The sequence below is a fragment of the Lygodium microphyllum genome, chromosome 2 (genome assembly GCF_053477565.2).
Source record: "Lygodium microphyllum isolate KBCC chromosome 2, Lygodium_microphyllum_v1.1.10, whole genome shotgun sequence".
Classification (NCBI taxonomy): domain Eukaryota; kingdom Viridiplantae; phylum Streptophyta; class Polypodiopsida; order Schizaeales; family Lygodiaceae; genus Lygodium; species Lygodium microphyllum.
In genome coordinates, this window is record NC_141136.1 from 148,717,688 (window position 1) to 148,739,066 (window position 21,379).

Here is a 21,379-nt window from a genome sequence, read left to right on the forward strand (position 1 = left end):
GCATCATTTACCTAGTCTAATGGTATAATAGCTTCACAATTGAGAGCTTCGTGCTTCACAACAAATCCCCCTAATATCCAATCACCCTTTTCGATTGCCATTCTCAAGAACTACCAATTGGTAGAGGATCTTGGGTGCCTTTTTGGCACAATCATCCCTCCCTCATTTGCTGATGCAATGACATGCACAAGGCTCTCAAAAGTACGGGTGGCAATGAAAGATACCAATAGAATACCCAAGCTTTTGGAGATTGAGGTGGACATGGACACATTTAGACAGTAGATCATTATTATTGGGTGGCTCGATCAATGCCTTCGTTGCCATGATTTTGGGCATTAGCCCTTGGAGTGCATATACTTTAGGACCAAGGCCACATAACAAGTGGCCATGCAAGCGAAGGATGATGGTTTTACAAGTCCAACAATAGAGGGATAGGAGGTTGGATAAGCCTCAACATGCCATGCATCATGGCAATGCAAGCATCCCCCTATGTCTCTCCCACACCCAACATAATGCATACCACCTCCAATTCCCCACCCCACCTCATCACTCAATACCCCACCCTCCCATCCCACATCACCCCCAAGTCAATGCACCACCTAACCCCCCCCCCCCCCACAACCCCTGCGGCCTCCCTAACCACAGGTTTCTCACAACACTCCACTACCCCCTCAAACTTTCCCCTTCCCTCCCTCTTCCCCCCAAACCCCCCCCCCCCCCCCCAAAAAAAAAAAACAAAACAAAACAAAACAACCCTTAGTCATCAAGGAGCCACAAGCCTCATACCCCTGTACATTTCCCCCATTACGCGCCTTTCCCTAACAAATGCAACTATGGCTAAGTATTTTCGAGATGTCAAAAAACAAGGTGTATCATTAATCATTTTTTGCTTTCACAAAATGACAAATAGGTTAAAAATACCCATACTCCAGGTCTTTACGTACATAACAATGTCATGCTACCCTTTGGTTTTTCACCTTTCCCTCGCGGTACTTATAGTATATTATCAATTATTGAGGAATACTTAGGCCACAAGGGTGGTCCCCCTTTATTGCATATAAAGCAATCATCATTGACATAGTATCAGCATTTTATCATAGTAATTAGACTTGCTGATAGAAATCTACAAGGCTATCGCCCTCTTTGGCTAGATCTTCAAATCCTTTCGAAATCCTAACAAGCAAGCACTTATGCTTCCTTTTTCAGAAGTCTTCCCCTTTTCTTTTAGGGGTTCCAAAAACCAATTTTTAACTTTTCCTTACTTAATCCATGTTTGCTTGTCGCTACTAATGGAGTCTCGATTAATTTCCTTTCCTTTAGCTATAATGATATTTCAATTTGCTAAGTTATTTAAATTCAAAACAAAGCCACACCATACGTCAAGCCCAATGGGCTCAAATACAAGAAAATAGCGTAGTGGCTCTTACCACACATCTAGCTTCTCAACATCAAATACCATGCCACGCTTTGCTCCAACAAACACAACTTTTCCCACAAGTTCTTTTCATAGCAGACTCTTGGTCCTACTTGAAAATTATCGAGTAGGTAGAGTTCATGCTTCCTCTAGCGGCTAAAACCTTCATTATTTGCAAGTCAAAGGGATAAAAGGCACATTTGCTTGCTCCATGGGACATGCTAAAACAAAATATGCATTCTTCTTCCAAAATTCTCACTTTGGCAATTGAACTAAGACTCATGTAGAGGTCTTGCAAAATTAGGTGTTTGCGAATGTCTATAAATGGTTCGCAGAGACTAGGTAGAGTTATTACTATAGCAATAACACAAGCAAGGGTTGAAAAAATGAGTCAAAAAGTAAGAGTGGAAGGAATGTCAAAGTAGGCAAACAATTTAAGAGAGGCGAAGGAGAATGACGAGGTAGGGACTAGTAGCGAGTCGAGCAAAGTGTGACGCACAACTTGATGGCGGTAGGACAATTTCTCATGTAGAAAATTCTTTATTCAATTGGCTAGCATCTTAGCAACCAATTTACTTTGTATTGATGTTATTGGCCACCAATTAGATATTGCTTCATAAAGCTAGATTTGGTAAACAATCTAACTAAATTCTCTTCACATGATGTAAGTACAAGATTCTTACCCAAGCCTCAAGTTATTAAATAAAGTGCCAACTCATTAAGCAAATTCCAATTTCAACATCAAACCATCCGAACCATGTAATTTCTATTTGCCCATCGAGAGCAAAGCACCTCTAAATCTTGCATCTTGCAAAGAAATATTGGGCTAAACACCAGACGAGAGTTGGATTTAGTGTCAACCATATCAAGAGTGATGAAAGCAAGGCAACAAACAAATCAGCATGCATTGGTGGGGTTGTCGAAGCTAGCATAGTATTTAAGTATTCATTGTTATGGCTGCTACCCACAACAATGCTCTAAATTAGTATCGATCGTGTTCAGTAACCATCTACAGTTTTGACACAGTTTCTTTCCTTTTTGTCAAGACGTGATAGTTCATGAAAACACCTTCAAACGATCAACATTTATCCGCAATAGCTTTCTATATCACTCTCGTCATCCATTTTCTCATTTACACCAGTCCTACACGACATGTTTGCCTTGCAACAATCCTTGCTCAGTGTCATGCAACCGACGTGTCTGAGCAGCTAACAGCAAAAATCCACACACATGCTTGTCTACTTCAATTTGATAGAAACCATGTAACATCAACATCTCCATGACTTTGATCGTGCTACAAAGCGATGACAACTTGCACCATAATGCACACACATAACAACAGAGCATTGACAACTTGCAAATGTGCATGCACATGCATGCCAAAAAAAGAAACAATGGTGTAACAATGGTGTGCTTTGCCCTTCCAATTAGGTTCCAACAACAGGAAACTGAATTCATGCACTAGATGATGCTGGCCATGCTGCAATTGCCAAATGACCTTGCCTAGAGGAAAACCACTGTAAATGTGCATCCCAAAAAGAGGCAACAACCACAAGGACATGGGAATGAGCAGGATGGTGTCTTTACCAATGCAAGCAGTCAATAGTAACTCCCGGTGCTTGAAGGATAGAAGCAATCCACCTTACATTTGGCCAAAGATGTTGGCGGCTTCAACTTCAATTCTACATTTTATAGAAAATTGGAACTTTCCTGCACGCAGAGTCCTTAGTTTTGCCATAGATTCTTTCATCATCATTCTCACAGCTAAGCTTGGGACTACTTTACTCACACAAAAGGCAGACAACACATTATACAAAAAAAGCAAGAAAAGAACATGACTCTTCAGATAAGGGTGTCCCACAACAACTCTTTCACTTTGTTAACCTTGAACTTACAGAAATTTGACTACCTATCCGACAAATGTACAAAGAGAACAAAAAATTACCTCAAGAACAAAACTCGTGTTGATATGTTTGTGATCATACCTCTCTCATGGTGGAAGATACTCTGCATACTGCACCATACACAAAAGCAGATATAGTCACACCTACTCTCATACGGTGTAAGGTACTCTGTATTGTGTGCCATACACAAAGCAGAGTATCTGTGCCTGTGAGAATTTACGAGACTGACTACATGGAACAGTTTTCAGATGCACCAGAATGAATAGATCCGGATCCTTCAGGAACATCAACTTAGAAGCCTCAAATAATGAAGAACCATAGGCATCTTCCTTTGCATAGTCTGCATATTGGTAAAACACCTGCCAAATTGTGTTGATAGAGGCAAGCCAAACTGCTTATACCTTACATCCAATACATGTGAGTAGTCAACTGTCTGCACAAGTTTTTGCAAAATCTTGGAATTGCAAATGGTACAAAGCTCGTATCCACCACAAATCAAAGCTCTTACCCACATCTTCAAGCTCTTTGGAAAATCTTGGCATTAAAAATGGATACCAAGCTCTTATTAACCACATATCCACAATTCCCTTATGCAGGAAAATTCACTGTGCTTTCCTCAACATATTGAGCCTGAACTGCATCCAGGTGGCACATCTTACACTCCTCTCCACACAGATGATTCGGTCTTTATGAAAAGAATGTAAGAACCTTTGCAGAGACTTACAAGGTAGGCTGCAGCTTACAGCCTCTAGACGTTTCATTCAAACAATCAGCTAGCTCACGTACAGCCTCCAGAATCAGGCTTTGGATTGTGTCTACGCTCTTTTCGCATGCGTACTTCTTGAGGATCAAAGCCACCTTCATTTGACCCATATATAGCCCACTCAGGAGTAAGGGCCATATAATCTTTACTACTAAAGGGTATTCCAGAGGCCACCTGTTATATCAAAAAAATGCTATAAATTAGGCATTAAATAAATTCAATTACGACACAAGATAGTCCATCTGGATTCTGAGCCATCAACTGGATGTGGGCATGCTGGATTACATTTTGTGTTCTTTAAACCAAGATGAGCATCTTTATTCCTGTTGAATTCAGTAGATAATAGCCTGACAGCAAAAGCAATAAGCCATACCAAATCATGGAACTTCTCGTAGTCAATCCATGTATACCAATGGCCTCCCAATTTGAACTTTTCTCTGTTTGCTAAAAGCACGCAACAAGAATGTGCATGTTCACATGCAACCTCGTATTTGTCGTTGCTCCTTGCAGCAAGTGCCTCAGCAAAAGCCTTCACATCCTCATGCCAAGGAACATTCTCCATTGTCAAAGTGGATGTCTTTGACCTAGAAAATCAGCATTGTTTTAAGGGTGGATAGAGAAAGACAAACAAGTTCATTTTGTCCAGTAAAATGTCTACCAGAAATATGTCAGGTATTTCAGGAATGGAACTTACGAGCCACAATACGTGACCCCTTTTATCTCCAAGAAGTCAGGTTCACCTAATTTCAATAGTTCTGCATAGCCCTCCAGTTCTTCTGTGTTCCAACCTTTGATCAGAGTCAACCTGTAAACAGTCCTCTGCTGCTTTTTCCGAAGTGCCTTCAAAGAATCCTGGAGAGATAGAAGAGAGAGCTCTCCTATTTTAGCAGAGAGGAAAAGAATGTGTGTTCTTTTTTAAAAAGCCATGTTATGAGAAAAATGCACCTAACAAGTGATTAGCAAGGATCTAAGTTGTTAATCACACAAAAGTGACCCAGTATCTATGCCACAGGATAGTAAAGGAGTAAGCGACCCGGTATCTATGCCATGGGATAGTAAAGGACTAATGGGATGATCATAAGCCCGTGAAGCAAAACAATAAGGCTAAAATCCTTCAACTCTCGACATCGTGCTGCATTCTACTAAATCTTTCAAAGTGGATGCCTCCAAATCCCCCTTTCACTCACACCATCCCCTCTCAACAGAAAAATGGAAGGCCAACACAAAGACATTACTAATAGGCCTTATAAGAACCTACAATAATCTCTATCACCTCATCAATTCCATGTCCTTCCCAGCTTCCAAGAAATAAGGCTATGATGCACTCCAATCAAAATTGCTAAGAGTTGATGGCCATCAATAAAGCAAGAACAAAATTGAGAATCTTTGGAACTAGCAAAGGATGCAATACCGTGAATCGTTCCCAGAAGTCTGCAAATAGAGGGCGATCAACTGCCTTGAGTCGCTCCTTTGTGGCTGCATCAACACTTACATAAAGCTGGAAATGGGAAAGAAAAAGATAAAAACTAGTTTTAGAAAACATAAACCTCTTTAAAAAACACTGATTTTAGACAACATAAGCCTACGTCCGATCTTACATTCGATGAAAGAAAAAATACATATAATTTTAAAGGGAGAACTTGAAAGGATGAATGAGACGATGGGGGAGGGGAGATTTTTATAGAAAGGGAGAGTGAATTTGTTAGTTTAAAACTTTAATCTTTAATCTTTTCTCTTGAGTCTTTGTGTGAGAGAAAGAAAAGATAGAGAGAATGAAAAGAAAGATAAGAAAGAAAGAAAAGAAGAATAGAGAAGGTTCAAGAACGAAAAGAAGAAAAGAAACAAACAGGTTGCGGGGCCTAAAAATGGTCAAAAAAGTGACCGCTTATTCGCCGCAAGGCCCAGGCATATGGGGCCCGCTGCCCGCGTAACGGTCGACTGTCGGGAGTCCAAGGTCGACGGACAGGGCACAATCAAACGACTCCGGCGGGGAACGAACCGGTCGGGTCCGAACGGGACCGGACGCGACGGACGGGACTGGGTGGGTCGGACGAGTTGACCAGTCCGTCGGACATGGACAACCGTTACAGCAAATGCTGCGAGAGAAAAACTCAGAAACACAAGAGAACACGATGATGATGCACTAAATCATGCTATGAGAAGAAAAGCTAATACAGTGGAGTCGAAGCCAAGAAGATGACTGCACTGTCTTGTCTGAATCAAGTGGCAACACCTATGGGAATCTGCACAATGAATGGACCGAAACGCAATCCTCCAAGCAATGGGCTATAGAAGGATAAAGGACAACTGCCAAGAGAGCTAACCACAATCCTCCTATGCCATCAAAGATAAGGAAGGTGATCACCAGTTGTCAAGCGAGTAAACCGCAATCCTCTAATGCCGAGTAGATGGCTTGGCTGAAAAACGCAATGCCTGATGTGTGAGCTACCAAACACAAATGATGACAGCCTAAATGTTGATCCCAAGAGGAATAGGACAATGCCAGATGATGGAGAAGTCACCAAGCTGCAAAGTGCAAATGCTTTGAGAGATGAGCTACAAATACAAAGCAAGAACATCCCAAATGCTGATGATTGATACCAAGAATGGTTGCCAAGTACAAGGATGTTGACCCCAAACCAATGCAAGTGATGCCAAGAAAGGGGAAAGCCTCCAGACAAGCAAATGTAAATCCAAAGTGATGCATGATGAGAAAGAAGCCGATGCCAATGTAGCAAATACTGACACCAAGCTGGAAGAGCTCCAAACGCAAAACTTGAGTACACCTCGAGGAGAACACGAACTACGACATCCTCTAATAGGGATATGGGTGGCAATGGTGTGGAGAGGGAAGAGTGTTGGAATGAAAGACGAAGAAGGGAGAAGAATGACTAAAGTGGATGTAGTGGTAGTAAAGAATGAATGAAGTGACTATTTGTTTATAGGCATAAGCTGTCTAGGGTGGCATACCACTAAGTGGACACCCATTGAAAAAATGACCAAAATGTCGACATCAGCCCTTTCTGGGGCTATCAATGCAAAACCCTAAATGAAGTGTGTATACTGAAAAAGTGGTTTCTCAACACTCCCTCTCACAAACAAGGCATAGGGGATACCGAGATTCAATATTTGCACTTGAAAGGTAACCTATAGAAAGGAGCAGTCGATGAGATGAACTGTAGAACCCGACTCCACCTCATGAGAGAAGCCACTAGCTCCGTAACTCCATGTTGGAAGGAATTCAAAGGCCTCATCACCAAGTCATGGCTGAACCTCCAAGACCCTAATCTAGGTGGTTGCTAAAGATCCTAGGTATCAATAGGAGAAATGATTGCTCAAAGACGACCAACCCCAATGAGTAAATGGTGGGGGAAGAACATCATGATGAGTAGGTCCCCCCTTTGACGGTTATGAGGGAGAGGCCCCCTCTGAAGCCAAAGAAGTAGTAGAAGCCCCCCTCTGAGGGTAAAGAGGGTACATCTCCCTCTAAATCCCCCTCTGCAAGGGATAGAGAATCTAAAAACTCACAGATCACGGACTCCGAATCATCGTATGATGATGAAAGTGTTGCTAGTTGTGCTCAAGAAGGTATCTGAGGTGGTGAAGATGTCAAATAACTCCCAAATATAGCCTTTCCAACCTTAGTAGTCAAGGGTGGGGAAAGGGAAGGCTCATGCGAAAACAAAGGTCGGCAACAATCGATGTCACTCAATGGAGTGGATTCCAGAGCCGAAGTAATGGAAGGTGTCGAACAATCACAGTCTCTTCAAGGAGCAGGCTGCTGAGGGGACGGTATCCAACAATCACCGTCTCTCAAAGAAGTGGACTGCACAACCCTGGGTTGTCAAGGTGGCATTCCTAAAACCCTAAATGAAGTAAAAGCAACGGTCGTAGCGCATTGCAAATGTCACAGGCAAGCCGTGGCACTTGTGTTGGATGTAAACGTTCTTTTACTCCCACTCCCGTGTATAAATTTACTTGTACATGTGACAACACCCTTGTGAGTGTAAGTGTACCGTACCCTGAGTATAAATACACTCTTTTATTCTTTGTGTGTACCACACTAGTACACACCCAATTCGAGTCTCCACTCTCTCCGCACTCTCTACTACTGTACACACCTCATTCTTTCTGCGCATACCACCTAGGCACTCACATTTCCATTCAAACTAGTATTAGAGCTGCCGCAAGAGTGCGTGTGCCAAGAATACTGCAGGTCGTTTTTCAGCAAGCAGCTGCACGCGCATCGAGGCGACATGTTTCAGCAAGTCGTCACCTCCCATGGGTGGATCATCAGTTTTCTGACTTACATTCACAGTTTGCAGCAAGCATGACCAATCAACAGTCAATTTTGACCAGCGGCAGGCAGGCATGATTAGTCGGCACCAACGTTTGACCAACGGCAGGCATGTGGCAACCATCGGCAGGCAGGTGGCACAGGTCACGAGTTGGCAACGAGTCTCATGTTTCTGAGCAGGCAGCATCAGGCGCAAGGCTTGTGACATGTCAATGGCTAGGTTTTTCAACACATTTGAGGTAATTTTTTCTCAGATGTTTTAATTATTTTCTGCAGTAGGTCCCCCTGTTCACTGATGGAGGTTCGCGTGCATAAGCATAGTGCTCAGATTTGTGAAGATTTGTGCCCAGAAATTTGGGGCTTTTCCCAAATTTGATGCTGTTCATGCAAAACAGAGACATCTGACCCAGAAATTGCAAACAGTGTGTGCATTTGCCCCCAAAAATTTTGGGGCTTTTTATGTACAAGTGAAATTTTGCTCAGCTGACCCAATTTCACTGAAATTTGTACACATTTGGACCCTGAAATTTGGGGGTTTTGAAAAATTTGGGAAATTTCTGCAACATTTGCCCGCATTTGACACTCCGGATGATGTATCAATTCAATTGGAGCAGATTTATTGCAATAATTTTTGGGCTTTATGCATTTTGAACCGATTTGTGCTTTGACACTAAATTTACAGCAGATTCACTGCTGAGTGGGAGAAATTTGGACTTGGGATGTATCATATGTTGTAAAAGGGTAGCTTCTCTTGGTACATGTATTTCTAAATACTCATTGTGCAGTGAAACAGTGGTACGTACAGCACTTGGGTTATTGCATTTCGGCATTATGGCAATGTATTATTGAAGTGGGAGCTGTCTTTTATGCATATGTATAAGATTTGGTTCATGTATATGCTGTAATCAGCCCTAGGGACTAAAATTGCAGTATAATATCTGCTTCTTGGGCACATTTGGAAGTGCAAGTTTGAATACATCAGTATAATATCTGTATTCAGCAATCTTGGTATTGGCTGAAAGTACTCAGCATTTTATTGCAGTTTGTATTGCTGTAAATGGCTGATAGTACATCTACGTTTGACACTGAATCTTTTTGAGATTCACATATTTAACAACAATGGCTTTGATCTTTGGAAAGATCGTATGCAAGGTATACTTTTTCTAAAGGATTGCGATGATGCTTTGGCAAAGCATAGACCTATTGCTTTGTTGGATGAGGATTGGGCTAAAATGAATAAGAAAGCCATTACTTATGTCAAAATGGCAGTCACAGATGATATCTTGGTTGATATCAAGGGACTCACCACTGCATATGCAATTTGGAAGAAACTCAAGGCTACGAATGAGAATACGACTCCTGTCAATCAAGTCCATCTCATGCGAAAGTTGGTCAACTTGAAGCTTGATGAGTCTAAGCCCGCCTCAAAGCATTTAATTGCTTTCACTCGTCTTTTGGGTCAATTACAGGATGCAAGCTTGCCAGCTTCTAATCATAAGCTAAGCGCTATCTTCTTGCTCATGACTTTGCCATATTCATGGAAAGCATTGGTTGTGTCATTGAGCAACTATTATGGGAGCACCAGACTATGCTCAAGAGACTATACTAGATGCAAGATTTGTTACAAGAATTCTAATTACAAAATAATCCCATGTAGGGGCACAAGATACAATGAAAACTTAACAAGATACGAAAAATCCCACAACCCAAGACCGTAGGTATAGACAACAACACTTGATATAATATATAGAATCCCACAACCCAAGACAGTAGGTATGGATACAAGATATCAAAATTATAAGATCTCCCTCAACGAGGATGAACAAGATACAAGACAGTACTAAACGATCTCTTACTACGAGATTACAAGGTGACAAGATAATAGGAGTATAATGGAAGACGAGACAAGACTAAATACCATGACTAGACAAGAACTAAAACTAGAACTCAAAGTTATTGGGGATAAAGGCGCCTCCACCTAGTTGCCCATGTATTACTACACTGACAGTACCCGCCACTGCACACTGCAGGTGGCGGGCGCCCGTCACAGTCACTTATTCTTTATTCTTTAAGTGACAGTTTGAATAAAGGAGGGCTCGGCCACACATTGTGGTCGTTGGAATTCCCATTTTTAAGTCTCTCTCTCTCCTGGCTCTTGCTCTCCATCCGCCATAGCTCTCACCGCCAAGCTTCTTCCTTCCGGGTTCCACTTCCCTTTCAACTGGTATTAGAGTAAATGCATTGGAGCTTGCCCGGCATTCTCTTCAGCCCGAATTTGAAGAGCTTTAACCCGAGCTTCAATGGCAGCCATGGCACCTTCATTTGCAAGTATGTTTTGATCTCTTGCCTCCTCCCCGAGCTTCCGGACCTTCATCAGCTTCTTCCCGGGCTGCATTGGAGCCCCCTTGACATTGCCAAGTGCCCCAAAGGCCTGTTGAAGACGCCCCAGCCCCCAGGAACAGCCAGTGCAATTTTCAGCACACTTTTAGGGGGCTAGGCTGACCTACTCCCGGCATTTCCCTGCTCCTCCTCGGCTTCTTGGGACTCTTGGCAACCTTACTGAGCATTGCTTGACTCCCCGTCATTAGTGATTGACTCTTGGTGATCGATTCAAGTGCTTCCCCTTCAGCCCTTTGCTATATACACAATCCCAAGACTGTCAAAATAGGACAGCACTTGACATTTACTTTTTAATGCTTCTTAGCATTGCCCGTTTGATGCCTGTTAATGCCCGGTGATGCCCGGATGTTATGGAATGCTATGTCTATGCTTTGGGACTGATTTGGAGCAGATTTGAGCACCGTTTGAACTTCATTTAACGATAAATTGCTTGTTGTAATACAGTGGGCTGAAGCTCATTTACTTGGTGTATGCATTGGTTTATGGATATGAGGTGCTTACTGGAGGTTTGAGTGATCATACGGATGTATTTGGAGGTTATCAAATGCTTTTTCTTGGTTTGGGAATGCTTTTGAGCTTGGATTAAGCTCCGACTTGGTCATTCTTCACTAGCATTTGGCTTCAGTTGGCATGCTTTGACCGGTCTATGCCTATTGTCACTGCTTGACATTTAGGCTTATTCCATTTATGCTTTGGTCAGATATGGATGTCACTTGATTTGCCCATGCTTAACAGTTACTTCGAGCTTCATCTTTAGATGTATTTGAGCATTTTGAATCTACTGGGCATTACATTTGGTTGTCAGTTACATACTCTTTGAATGCTTTCAAGCTTATGCTTTACGGGTCTGAGATAGCTTGGGATTTATGCTCCGGACGTATCCTACTGGGATTTGGCATGTCTGATGCTATGTATTTGATGTATTAGAACGTTGCTTGCTCTCTTTGCATCTGACTTCACTTCCAGTGGAAGCCTCTTGGTATATTCAGATGTACACATAGTCTTATTTATAGATGAGCTTGAGCTTGTGGGACAGTTATATACATTTGCTCTCTTGAGAGCTTTATGTTTGCAGTTTGTCTGTAGTGGGCTGATTTGATATGCCTATTGGGACAAGCATCTATCTCTGTCGCATGTTTGTCAGTTTTGTATGCATCTTAGATGGTTATGTATTGAGCTTCTTCCTCTATCAGTTGTGCTTGTGCTTGGTCTCTTCTCTTACCCCGAGACTTTTACATGCAAGACTTCTAGACCTATGAGATGTCTCTTGCCTGACAGGTGATTGGTTTGACAGTTCTTGGTACCTTCTTGCCCCTGGAAACTCACTGTTGGATGTATCTTGCTACCTGGCAATTGCAGTGCCAGATGTATCAGTGATTGCTTCATTTTGGGACAATTTTACATACTGCTGTCATTTATTACAGCAAGCTGAAATCTGCAGATTTTGAGCCCTTCTATGAGGGTAATGCTTACTATTTGATGTTATCTTGGTCATATTTGGTGGACAAGTGCTTCTCTTGGTGAAATCCAACCTTTCAGCTAGTTTTAGCAGTGGTTTTAGTGCATTTTCTGCTAATTACAGCAACCTGCAATTTTGCTTATTTACTTTGATTTGGGACAGTATGGCTGGTCATTGAAAGACACGGCTCTCTTTAATATTGCCAAGCTAGATAGTATCAACTATGGGTATTGGAAGTCCCAAATATGGCAGGTTTTGGTGCAAAAGTTGTAGATTAAACCCTTGCATTTCAAGGGTGTTAAACCTAAGGATATGGATGATGATGTTTGGATGGAAGTTGATGAGCTATGCAAGTCTATCATTATTTTATCACTCTCAGAAGAGGTCCATCATAATGTTGTTGAAGATGAAAATCAAAGTGCATGGGATTTATGAGAGAAGATTCAAGAGCTCTATGCGCAGCAGAGTCCCGCGTCATAGATGTATTGGCTGAAGCAGTTAATGGACCTTCGCATGGAGGGGACCTCCCTTTCATCTCATTTCAGTCAGTTTCATGCTATCATAAAGAGTCTGTTGTCACAAGGTATTGAGTTCAAAGACAACTTGCACCCGTTGTTTCTACTTGGCACCTTGCCTGACTCATGGGATGTATTCCATAATGCCATATGCATGAACAAGCTTGATGGGCTAAAAATCAAAGATGTTGAAAGTTATTTATTGACTGAGGAAATCAACAGGAGAAACAATGATGCTTCCCACTCTTCACATGCATTGACCATTAGAGGTGGCAGACATGACAGGCATCATAATGATCATAAGGGCAGGGGCTCTTAAAAGTTCAGGTCCAAATCACATGGTCGCAGTAAGTCCCATGAACGAAAGTCTGATCTTACATGTCATTATTGTGGAAAAGCAGGCAGACTAGAAATACGCATAAAAAGTCTGGTAAGAAACGCATGGGTGAGCCCTTGACTCTTGTGTACTCAGATGTATGTGGACTCATGCCCTGTCAGTCACTTGGTGGGGCAAAGTAATTTGTTACTTTCATAGATGATTACTCACGTAAGGTTTGGGCTTATCCCATAAAGAGAAAATCCGATATCTTAGATACATTTCAACATTGGCTTGCATTGGCAGAGAACCAATCTGGGAAAAGGCTCAAATGCCTAAGGTCAGATAATGGGATTGAGTATGTATCACATGCTTTTGAGCAGTTTTATGATGAGCGGGGTATTAAGCGTCACTTGACCGCCCCTTATATCCCACCCCAAAATGGTATGACTGAACACATGAATCGGACCATTCAGGAAAGGGTCCATAGCATGCTTAGCCAAACTGGCTTACCGCAGCACTTTTGGACTGAGGCAGTTGCTACTGCAGTGCATCTCATTAACAGGTCGCCTAGCAGTGACACTGACTTTCAGGCTACAAAGGAGGTGTGGGCAAGCAACTCCCCCTCTTAAGATCGTTTGCGTGTCTTTGGATGTGAGGCATTATGTCATGTGCAGGACAAACCCAATAAGTTGAATCCTAAAAGTGTCAAATGCGTTTTCATTGGCTATGGAGATACAGAAGAGATGGGTTACCGTCTATGGGATCCGCAAGCGCAGAAAGTGATCCGCAGCCATAATGTCATCTTTCGCGAGGACAAAATGCATATGTAGCCTGAGAAAGTGGTTTGAGGTACGCAGAGTGATCTTTCAAGAGGAGCCACATGCTCCTATTCAGCCCGCTCCACAGCCAGCTAGACAGCATGTGGCATCACCTAATGCTCATGGCCCAAATGCTAGACATGCTGATATTAGATAGGATGTCGCTCAAGCAGCAAAGCCTGGGTTGAGGCATTCTACTAGAGATAGATGACCTCCTAACCGTTTTTGCGCCCTCTATGGATTATGTACTGGTTACAGATACAGGAGAGCCTCTCATTTATGATGAGGCTATGCACAGGGGTGATTGTCACTCTCGAGAGAGGGCTATGCAGTCTAAACTTGACTCATTGCATAAAAATCAAACTTGGGATTTGGTTTCCTTGCCTCAAGGTAAGAAAACTTTGCCATGCAAGTGGGTGTACAAGTTGAAAAGTACCCCTAGACACCCCAAGCCGATATACAAGGCTCGATTGGTTGCTAAGGTTTTTAAGCAGGAGCATGGTATTGACTTTAATAAAGTCTTTTCTCCTGTGGTTAAGATGACCACCCTACGCTTAGTCTTGGCCTTGGTTGTACAACTTGACCTAGACTTGTACCAGATAGATGTCAAGATGGCTTTTCTACATGGAGACTTGCATAATGAGATTTACATGGAGCAGCCTAAGGGCTTTGCAAACCCTGGCAAGGAACACCTAATGTGCAAGCTAAAGAAGAGTCTATATGGCTTAAAGCAGGCACCTAGGAAATGGTACCATAAGTTTGATGCATTCATGCAGTCACAGGGCTACAGCCGCAATTCTATGGATCCGTACTTGTGCACGAAGAAAGCCCATGACGGTTCTTTACTGATTTTGGTACTCTATGTGGATGAGATGCTTTTAGCAGGGATAGCTCATGAGAAGCTAGATGCTCTTAAGGCTCAGCTCAAGAAAAGCTTTGAGATGAAAGATCTGGGACACGCCTCTCATATACTTGGTATACGCATTACGCGCGATAGATCTCAAAGACTACTCTATCTGTCACAGAGGGAGTACATTCATAAAGTCCTTGAGCGCTTCCGCATGCAGGATGTTAAGCCTATTGGCTGTCCATTACCTTCTCACGTGAAGGTTTTACAAGCCGATTGTCCGCAAATAGATGAGCATAGGGCCGAGATGGCCAAGATTCCCTATGCATCAGCAGAAGGGGCAGTCTTACGTATGCCATGATAGCCACCCGATCAGATATTGCTTTTGCAATTGGGGTTATGGCACATTATATGGCTACACCTGGCAAGAAACATTGGGATGTCATGAAGGGTATCATGAGGTACATGAAGGGCACAGCATATATGTGTCTTTGTTATGGCAGCCAGGATACAAGAGTCGTGGGGTACACTGACTCTGATTATGCAGGACATGCAAATAGTAGGAAGTCCACTTCTGGCTATGTGTTCATTTATGCTGGAGGGGCTATCTCTTAGATGTCCAGGGCACAGAAGTGTACGGCCCTTTCTACTACAGAGACCAAGTATATTGCAACCACAGGCTTGCAAGGAGGCTATCTGGTTAGGCTGTTTAATTGCTGACCTTGGTATGACAAATGCTATGCCTACACTGCATTCGGATTCTATGAGTGCCATTCAATTGGCCAAGAATCCGGTCTTCCATGCAAAGACGAAACATATTAAGGTGAGGTATCACTTCATTCGCAAGATCGTTGAGGACAGGTCTGTTGACCTTATTAAGATTCCGACTGAGCAGAATCCTGCAGACTTGCTCACGAAAAGCCTCACTAAGGCCTTCTTCGCTACCTACTGGGAAGTGGTGAAGGACCCCCTATTGATGGCCTTCCAAGAGATTTTCACTTCAGGATAGATGCCAAGGAGTCTCTCGGCAGGCCTTATCAGTCTCCTTCCCAAAGGGGGAGACCGGTTGGAGCTTTCCCAATGGAGACCGATCACCTTATTGTCAGTGGCCTATAAGGCACTGGTGAAGATGATTGGTAGGCAACTACGCCCCGTGCTTCCAGACATCATCCATGACACACAAACAGGCTTTGTCCAAGATAGAAGCATCCTTGACAATGTATTCACCTTCTTTGAGACAATAGAGTGGGCTCAGCACAATGAGCAAAAACTGGCTGTACTACTCTTGGATTTCAAGAAAGCTTATGACAAGGTAGAATGGGATTTCCTAGAGGGCACCATGGTGAGGTTGGGATTCCCCCAAGTTTGGATTGGCAGAGTCTCCGCCCTTTACAGATCCGCCACCAAGCAAATGAATCGCACGTTATGTGAGAAGACTCAATGCATGCTGTCCACAGTTAATCTCTCGCAATCGTTTTGGGGAGAGGCACTTAAAACCGCGGTGCGCATTTGCAACCAATCTCCACATCGTGCACTTGAAAGTGGCATCCCTGAAGAGGTTTGGTCTGGCAAACCTGCTTCATATCGCCACTTAAGAGTCTTTGGCTACGAATGCTATGTACATATACTTGTTGATAGCAGAACCAAACTTGACATGAAATCTCATAGAGGCATCTTCATGTTAGAGATCATAGCCTGTTTGGTGGGCAGGCAGGCCTGCACAGTCGGACCAGCAGGCTGCTGCACAGTCGGACTGTGCAGTCGGACTGCCACGTGGCAGTCCGACTGCCTGCAGCCGACTTATTCCAGGCTGCGCCCTATTTCTGGCGCCCCATTTCAGGCAGTTTTTCGGCTATATATTGCCGACGTTTCCAGCAGTCTGCCCATTCTTCTCTGTCGCAGATTACAGACCGGTGCCGTGCAGATTTCTGTCTCTGTTCACAGATTTCAGACAGCAGACAGTGCAGACTGCAGCAGACTTCGAGGTGGACAGCAGGTCGCATCGTCGAGGTGGAGACACGCAGTCCAGCGCACTGCGCCCGTGTATATCTTTGTATTCAGCATTCTATATACAGCAGATCTTCATCGTCCACTATCTCTTTCTCTCCCTTCTCTCTCTGCGTTCTCTCTCTCTCAGTCCTACGCTTCCGCACCGCTGCACTCTGACATGGTATCAGAGCAGTGTTTGAGGGCTGACTGAGCGCAGAATCAACCTGAAGTGGAGTTTCCATCGCGACACAAATTTGCGTTTTTTGCGTTTAAGGGCAGACAGGAGGGCTGCGCCTTGGAACAAGGCTGAAACGAGTGTGGGCGCACAGGAAAGGAGTACAGGTGGTGGATTTGCTGCTGTTTACTGCTGTTTGACGCGGAGAAAGTTTGAGTTTACAACCTAAAAGTGCAGGTTTTGCTTTTTCATCGCCTCCGGCAGGTGAAGAAGCTTCGGGACGCGGAAGAGCCTTAGCAGGCTGAGTTTACCCAGTCAGAGGGGGCTGCTTTTGCGTTTGAGAAGGCATTGCAGGTGAAGATGTCTACATAGATGGACTTGGAGTTCCAGGCGATTATGGACCGGAAGGTGCCTGTCCTACCGGCTCTTCCTACAGATCAGAAGCTCGACGGCGACAACTACCGCATTTGGCGCGTTATGATGTTGGCCATCCTTGAGTCCTATGATTTGGCGGAGTTGGTCCAGGAAGATATTGACCGGCCTTCGGTAAGAGATGAGTCCAAACTCTCTTCCGATGCTCGTGCGGAGTTGGCCAGGGCCCAGTCTCATTGGGACAAACTGAATGCCAGGATTCAATCCTTTCTCTTTCTATCATGCACTACAGCCGTGATCGCTCACATCGAGCACTTGACGGTGGCTCGTGAGATATGGCTGGAGCTTGATCAAATGTACAATCGGATGACCCTGATGAAGAGGGTTTCTTTGGAGGTCCAGATGCGGACTTTGTCCGTCAGTAAGTCTTCTTCGCTAAGGGAACACATTAACAAGCTAAGGCAGCTACAGATGCAGGTTCAGAATGCGGGGAAGCCAATTTCCTCCGAAGACATGGCGATCACATTCTTGTCCCAGTTGCCGCCATGATTCGGTACATTTTACTCTGCCTTTATTGCTTCGGGGCGAAAGTCTACTCTTCGGTGGGAAGAGTTGGTTCCTATGGTCTTGGACCAAGAGGAACAGTTAAAGGGACAAAATGCTTCCAAGACGGAGGCGTTGACAGGTCAAGCCTCTCAGAAGAAGGGGAAGGACCAAAAGAAGAAGAAGGGGGATAACAAGTCCAAGAAGGACAAGGACAAGGACAAGGACAAAGACTCCACATGTCATATTTGTGGAAAGACTGGCCATTGGAAGAAGGATTGCCCTGACAAAGACTCGAAGGACACCAAGAAGAAGGAAACCAAGGATTCTGGAACGGTGGCTGCACCCTCATCAGCTGCATTTCTACATTTAGTTGTCATTGAGGACGCTTCACCGAATGCCTCTGATGCTGCGATGGCGGGTCCCCAAGCTCGAGAGTGGATTGTTGATAGTGGTGCCTCACGGCACATGACTCCTTCATCAGATGGTGTTGCCCAGCTGCGACCTTCGCGTGGGCAGGTTCTCATTGGAGACAGCTCTTCAGTTTCTATTGCAGGTCGGGGTAAGATGCAGCTTATTCCAGATGGACGAGGTGGCACCCATACCTCAAATGTTTTGCATGTACCAGGATTAGGGTACCATCTCCTTTCAGTTCATAAGATTTGCTCCCTTGGTCTTTTGGTGGAGTTTGATAGTTCTACAGTGCGAGTCCTTGATCGTGAGTCAAGGAAGGTTCTATCATCTGGATATGAGGAGAACGGCATTTACAAACTGAAGTCTTCCACTGCCCTCTCTACTCTTCTTCTTACCTCACAGTCACAGTCTGAGTTATGGCATGCTCGGTTTGGTCACCTGAACTATGACTATCTTCGGAGGGCATCACGTGGACAGCTTGTTCGAGGGTTGCCGAATATAGTGGTGAGCCAGCAGCCATGTGTCTCCTGCATACGAGGGAAGCAGCATAGGGATGCCATTCCCCACACCGATTCGCGGCGGTCTACTTCACCGATGGAGTTAGTATCTACGGATCTATGTGGCCCTATGCGGAATGAGTCCCTGCGTGGGAGCTCGTACTTCATGCTGATCGTGGATGATTATAGCAGGATGACATGGGCCTATTTTTTGGCACTAAAGTCAGAAGCTTTCTCGCACTTCAAGGATTGGCTTCTCTTTGAGGAGAACTGATCAGGCCGGAAGTTGAAGACCTTGCGATCCGACAAGGGAGGTGAATTTGTGTCTAATGAATTTGCTCGGTTTTGTGCAGATAGAGGAATTCACCAAGAGTTTGCCAATACCAATACTCCTCAAGAAAATGGTATTCTAGAACGGAAGAACCGCAGTGTGATCGAGATGGGGCGCACCATGATGGAGCACCGATAGACCCCTCAGGTTCTGTGGGCCGAGGCTGTGGCTACTGCAGTCCACATTCTTAATCGATCCCCTACTTCGGCCGTGGCAGGGATGACTCCATTTGAGGCTTATTTTGGGACGAAGCCAGATGTTTCTTACTTTCGAGTCTTTGGGTGTGATGCCTATGTTCACATTCCCAAGGCTCACCGTGACAAATTTGAAGCGGCTTCCCGAAAACAGGTATTTGTTGGCTACAGCTCCCAGTCCCAAGGCTACCGACTGTATGATCCTGTCAAGCGGGATGTATATACTAGCCGTGATGTGCGGTTTGTGGAGGTTCCGGTTACTTCAACGGGTGAGGAGCATCCCGTTCTTGGAGATCCAGGGGAGAGTTTGGCTCCTTCTACAGTTCCACTGGAGCCTGTGCCTTTTGATTATGATTCTGTTTCTAACACAGAGTCTACTGTTCCACCGGACCCTTCTGAGGAGTTACCACCGGTGGACATTCCAGAGTCTTCTACTGATGGAGAACGACGAGGGGAGGTTCGGCCTCCTCCTCGCTGGGCCCGTGACACACTCCGTGATTCAGGGATCGAGGGGATTCCTGAGGAGTGGGGACCGCAGGATGGTCCCCGGCGGTCACGGAGGCACCAGGCGCATTCTTCGGAGCTTGTTTGCTCCAATTATTGTTTGATGTCCCGTGTTATGCAGAATCGAGAGCCCACCTCCGTGAAGGAGGCTTTACAGTCCGCCCCATGGAAGAAAGCTATGGAAGCTGAGTTGGAGGCTATTGAGAGGAATGGCACTTGGTCACTTGTGCCACGCCCCCCGAAGAAGAAGGTGATTGGAGTCAAGTGGGTCTTCAAGACCAAAAATCTCAGTGATGGTACTTTGGATAAGCACAAGGCTCGCCTTGTTGCTAAGGGTTTTGCCCAGTGCCCAAGAATTGACTGTCATGACACCTTTGCCCCCACAGCTCGTATGGCAACCATTAGAGCTGTTCTTGCTTTGGCTGGCCATAGGAGATGGCCTGTTTATCAGTTGGATGTGACGTCGGCCTTCCTGAATGGTGATTTGAAGGAGGAGATCTACGTTGAGCAGCCTCCTGGCTTTGGTTCTTCAGATGGGAAAGTCTACAGGTTGAAGAAGGCCCTGTATGGTCTCAAGCAGGCCCCGCGAGCTTGGAACGAGAAGATTGATTCGTTCCTCCAGTCTCAGTTGGGATATCGGCGGTCCAAGGCCGATCCGCAGCTGTATGTTCACACTTCCGCGGATGGTTGTGTGTTGTTTGTATTATATGTTGATGATTTGATTGTCACAGGTGATGATGCACAGCAGGTCCAGGAGACAAAGTCAGCTTTACATCGGACGTTCGAGATGACGGATTTGGGGCTACTCCATTTCTTTTTAGGCCATGAGATTTATCAGTCTCAGAGAGGGATCTTTCTCTCCCAACAGAGATATGTACAGGAGCTCTTGGTGTCTTTTGAGATGGAAGATTGTCGGGCCCTCTCTACTCCTATGGATCCGAACTGGAAGGCCACTTCCCACTCAGCTTCTCCTTTGGCGGATGCTTCCCGCTATCGACAGTTGATAGGGTCTTTGATTTGGCTTCTCAACACGAGGGTTGATCTATGTTTTGCTGTTGGGCTCTTGGCAGGGTTCATGAGTGAACCTAAGACGGTGTATTGGCAGGCTGCTCAGAGGATACTTCGGTATCTCAGGGGGGCGTCTGATTTGGGGATTCATTACCCCGCAGGGACACATGGGTCAGATCTTGTACTTGCAGGTTGGAGCGACTCGGATTGGGCCGGTGACGTGGACCACAGGCGGTCTACAACAGGTTACTGCTTTACTTTGGGTGCAGGTGTTATTTCATGGAGTAGCAAGAAGCAGCCCACGGTAGCCCTTTCGTCTACTGAGGCGGAGTATCGGGCCGCGTCTTCCACCACATGCGAGGTTGTGTGGCTTCGGAGATTGTTGGAGGAGCTTGGGTGCCCCCAGACTCGTCCTACATTGCTGCGATGTGACAATGAGAGTTGCATTGCCTTGGCGAGGAACCCTGTTTTTCATGCCCGGACGAAGCACATTGAGATTCAGTACCACTTCATCCGAGAAAAGCTTCTGGATGAGACCATCATTGTGGAGTATTGCAAGACGGAGGACAATCTTGCGGATCTGTTTACAAAGGCGCTTCCTCAGGCTCTCCTTCGG

The 21,379-nt window shown here is 44.8% G+C and overlaps 1 protein-coding gene across 6 annotated transcripts in view; it reads right to left on the reverse strand.

Annotated features, from left to right (window-relative positions):
- Nucleotides 1-2,731: 2,731 nt before the first annotated feature.
- LOC148040454 (flavodoxin family protein / radical SAM domain-containing protein) overlaps nt 2,732-21,379 on the reverse strand; it is an 84,921-nt gene continuing 66,273 nt past the window's right edge. Inside the window, exons 6-11 of one of the 6 annotated variants that reach the window (XR_015694797.1) lie at nt 5,493-5,579; nt 4,776-4,933; nt 4,455-4,665; nt 4,043-4,255; nt 3,360-3,948; nt 2,732-3,124 (exon numbers count right to left, since the gene is read on the reverse strand). Coding sequence is in view for 1 of the 6 variants with exons in the window: in XM_087699505.1 (XP_087555631.1) it covers nt 4,097-4,255; nt 4,455-4,665; nt 4,776-4,933; nt 5,493-5,579 (615 nt within the window). In the remaining 5 variants the exon portion in view is untranslated. Of the gene's footprint in view, nt 3,125-3,269; nt 4,256-4,454; nt 4,666-4,775; nt 4,934-5,492; nt 5,580-21,379 lie in introns of those variants that run through there. The other 5 variants (XR_015694793.1, XR_015694803.1, XR_015694805.1 and 2 more) reach the window with 5 other exon arrangements.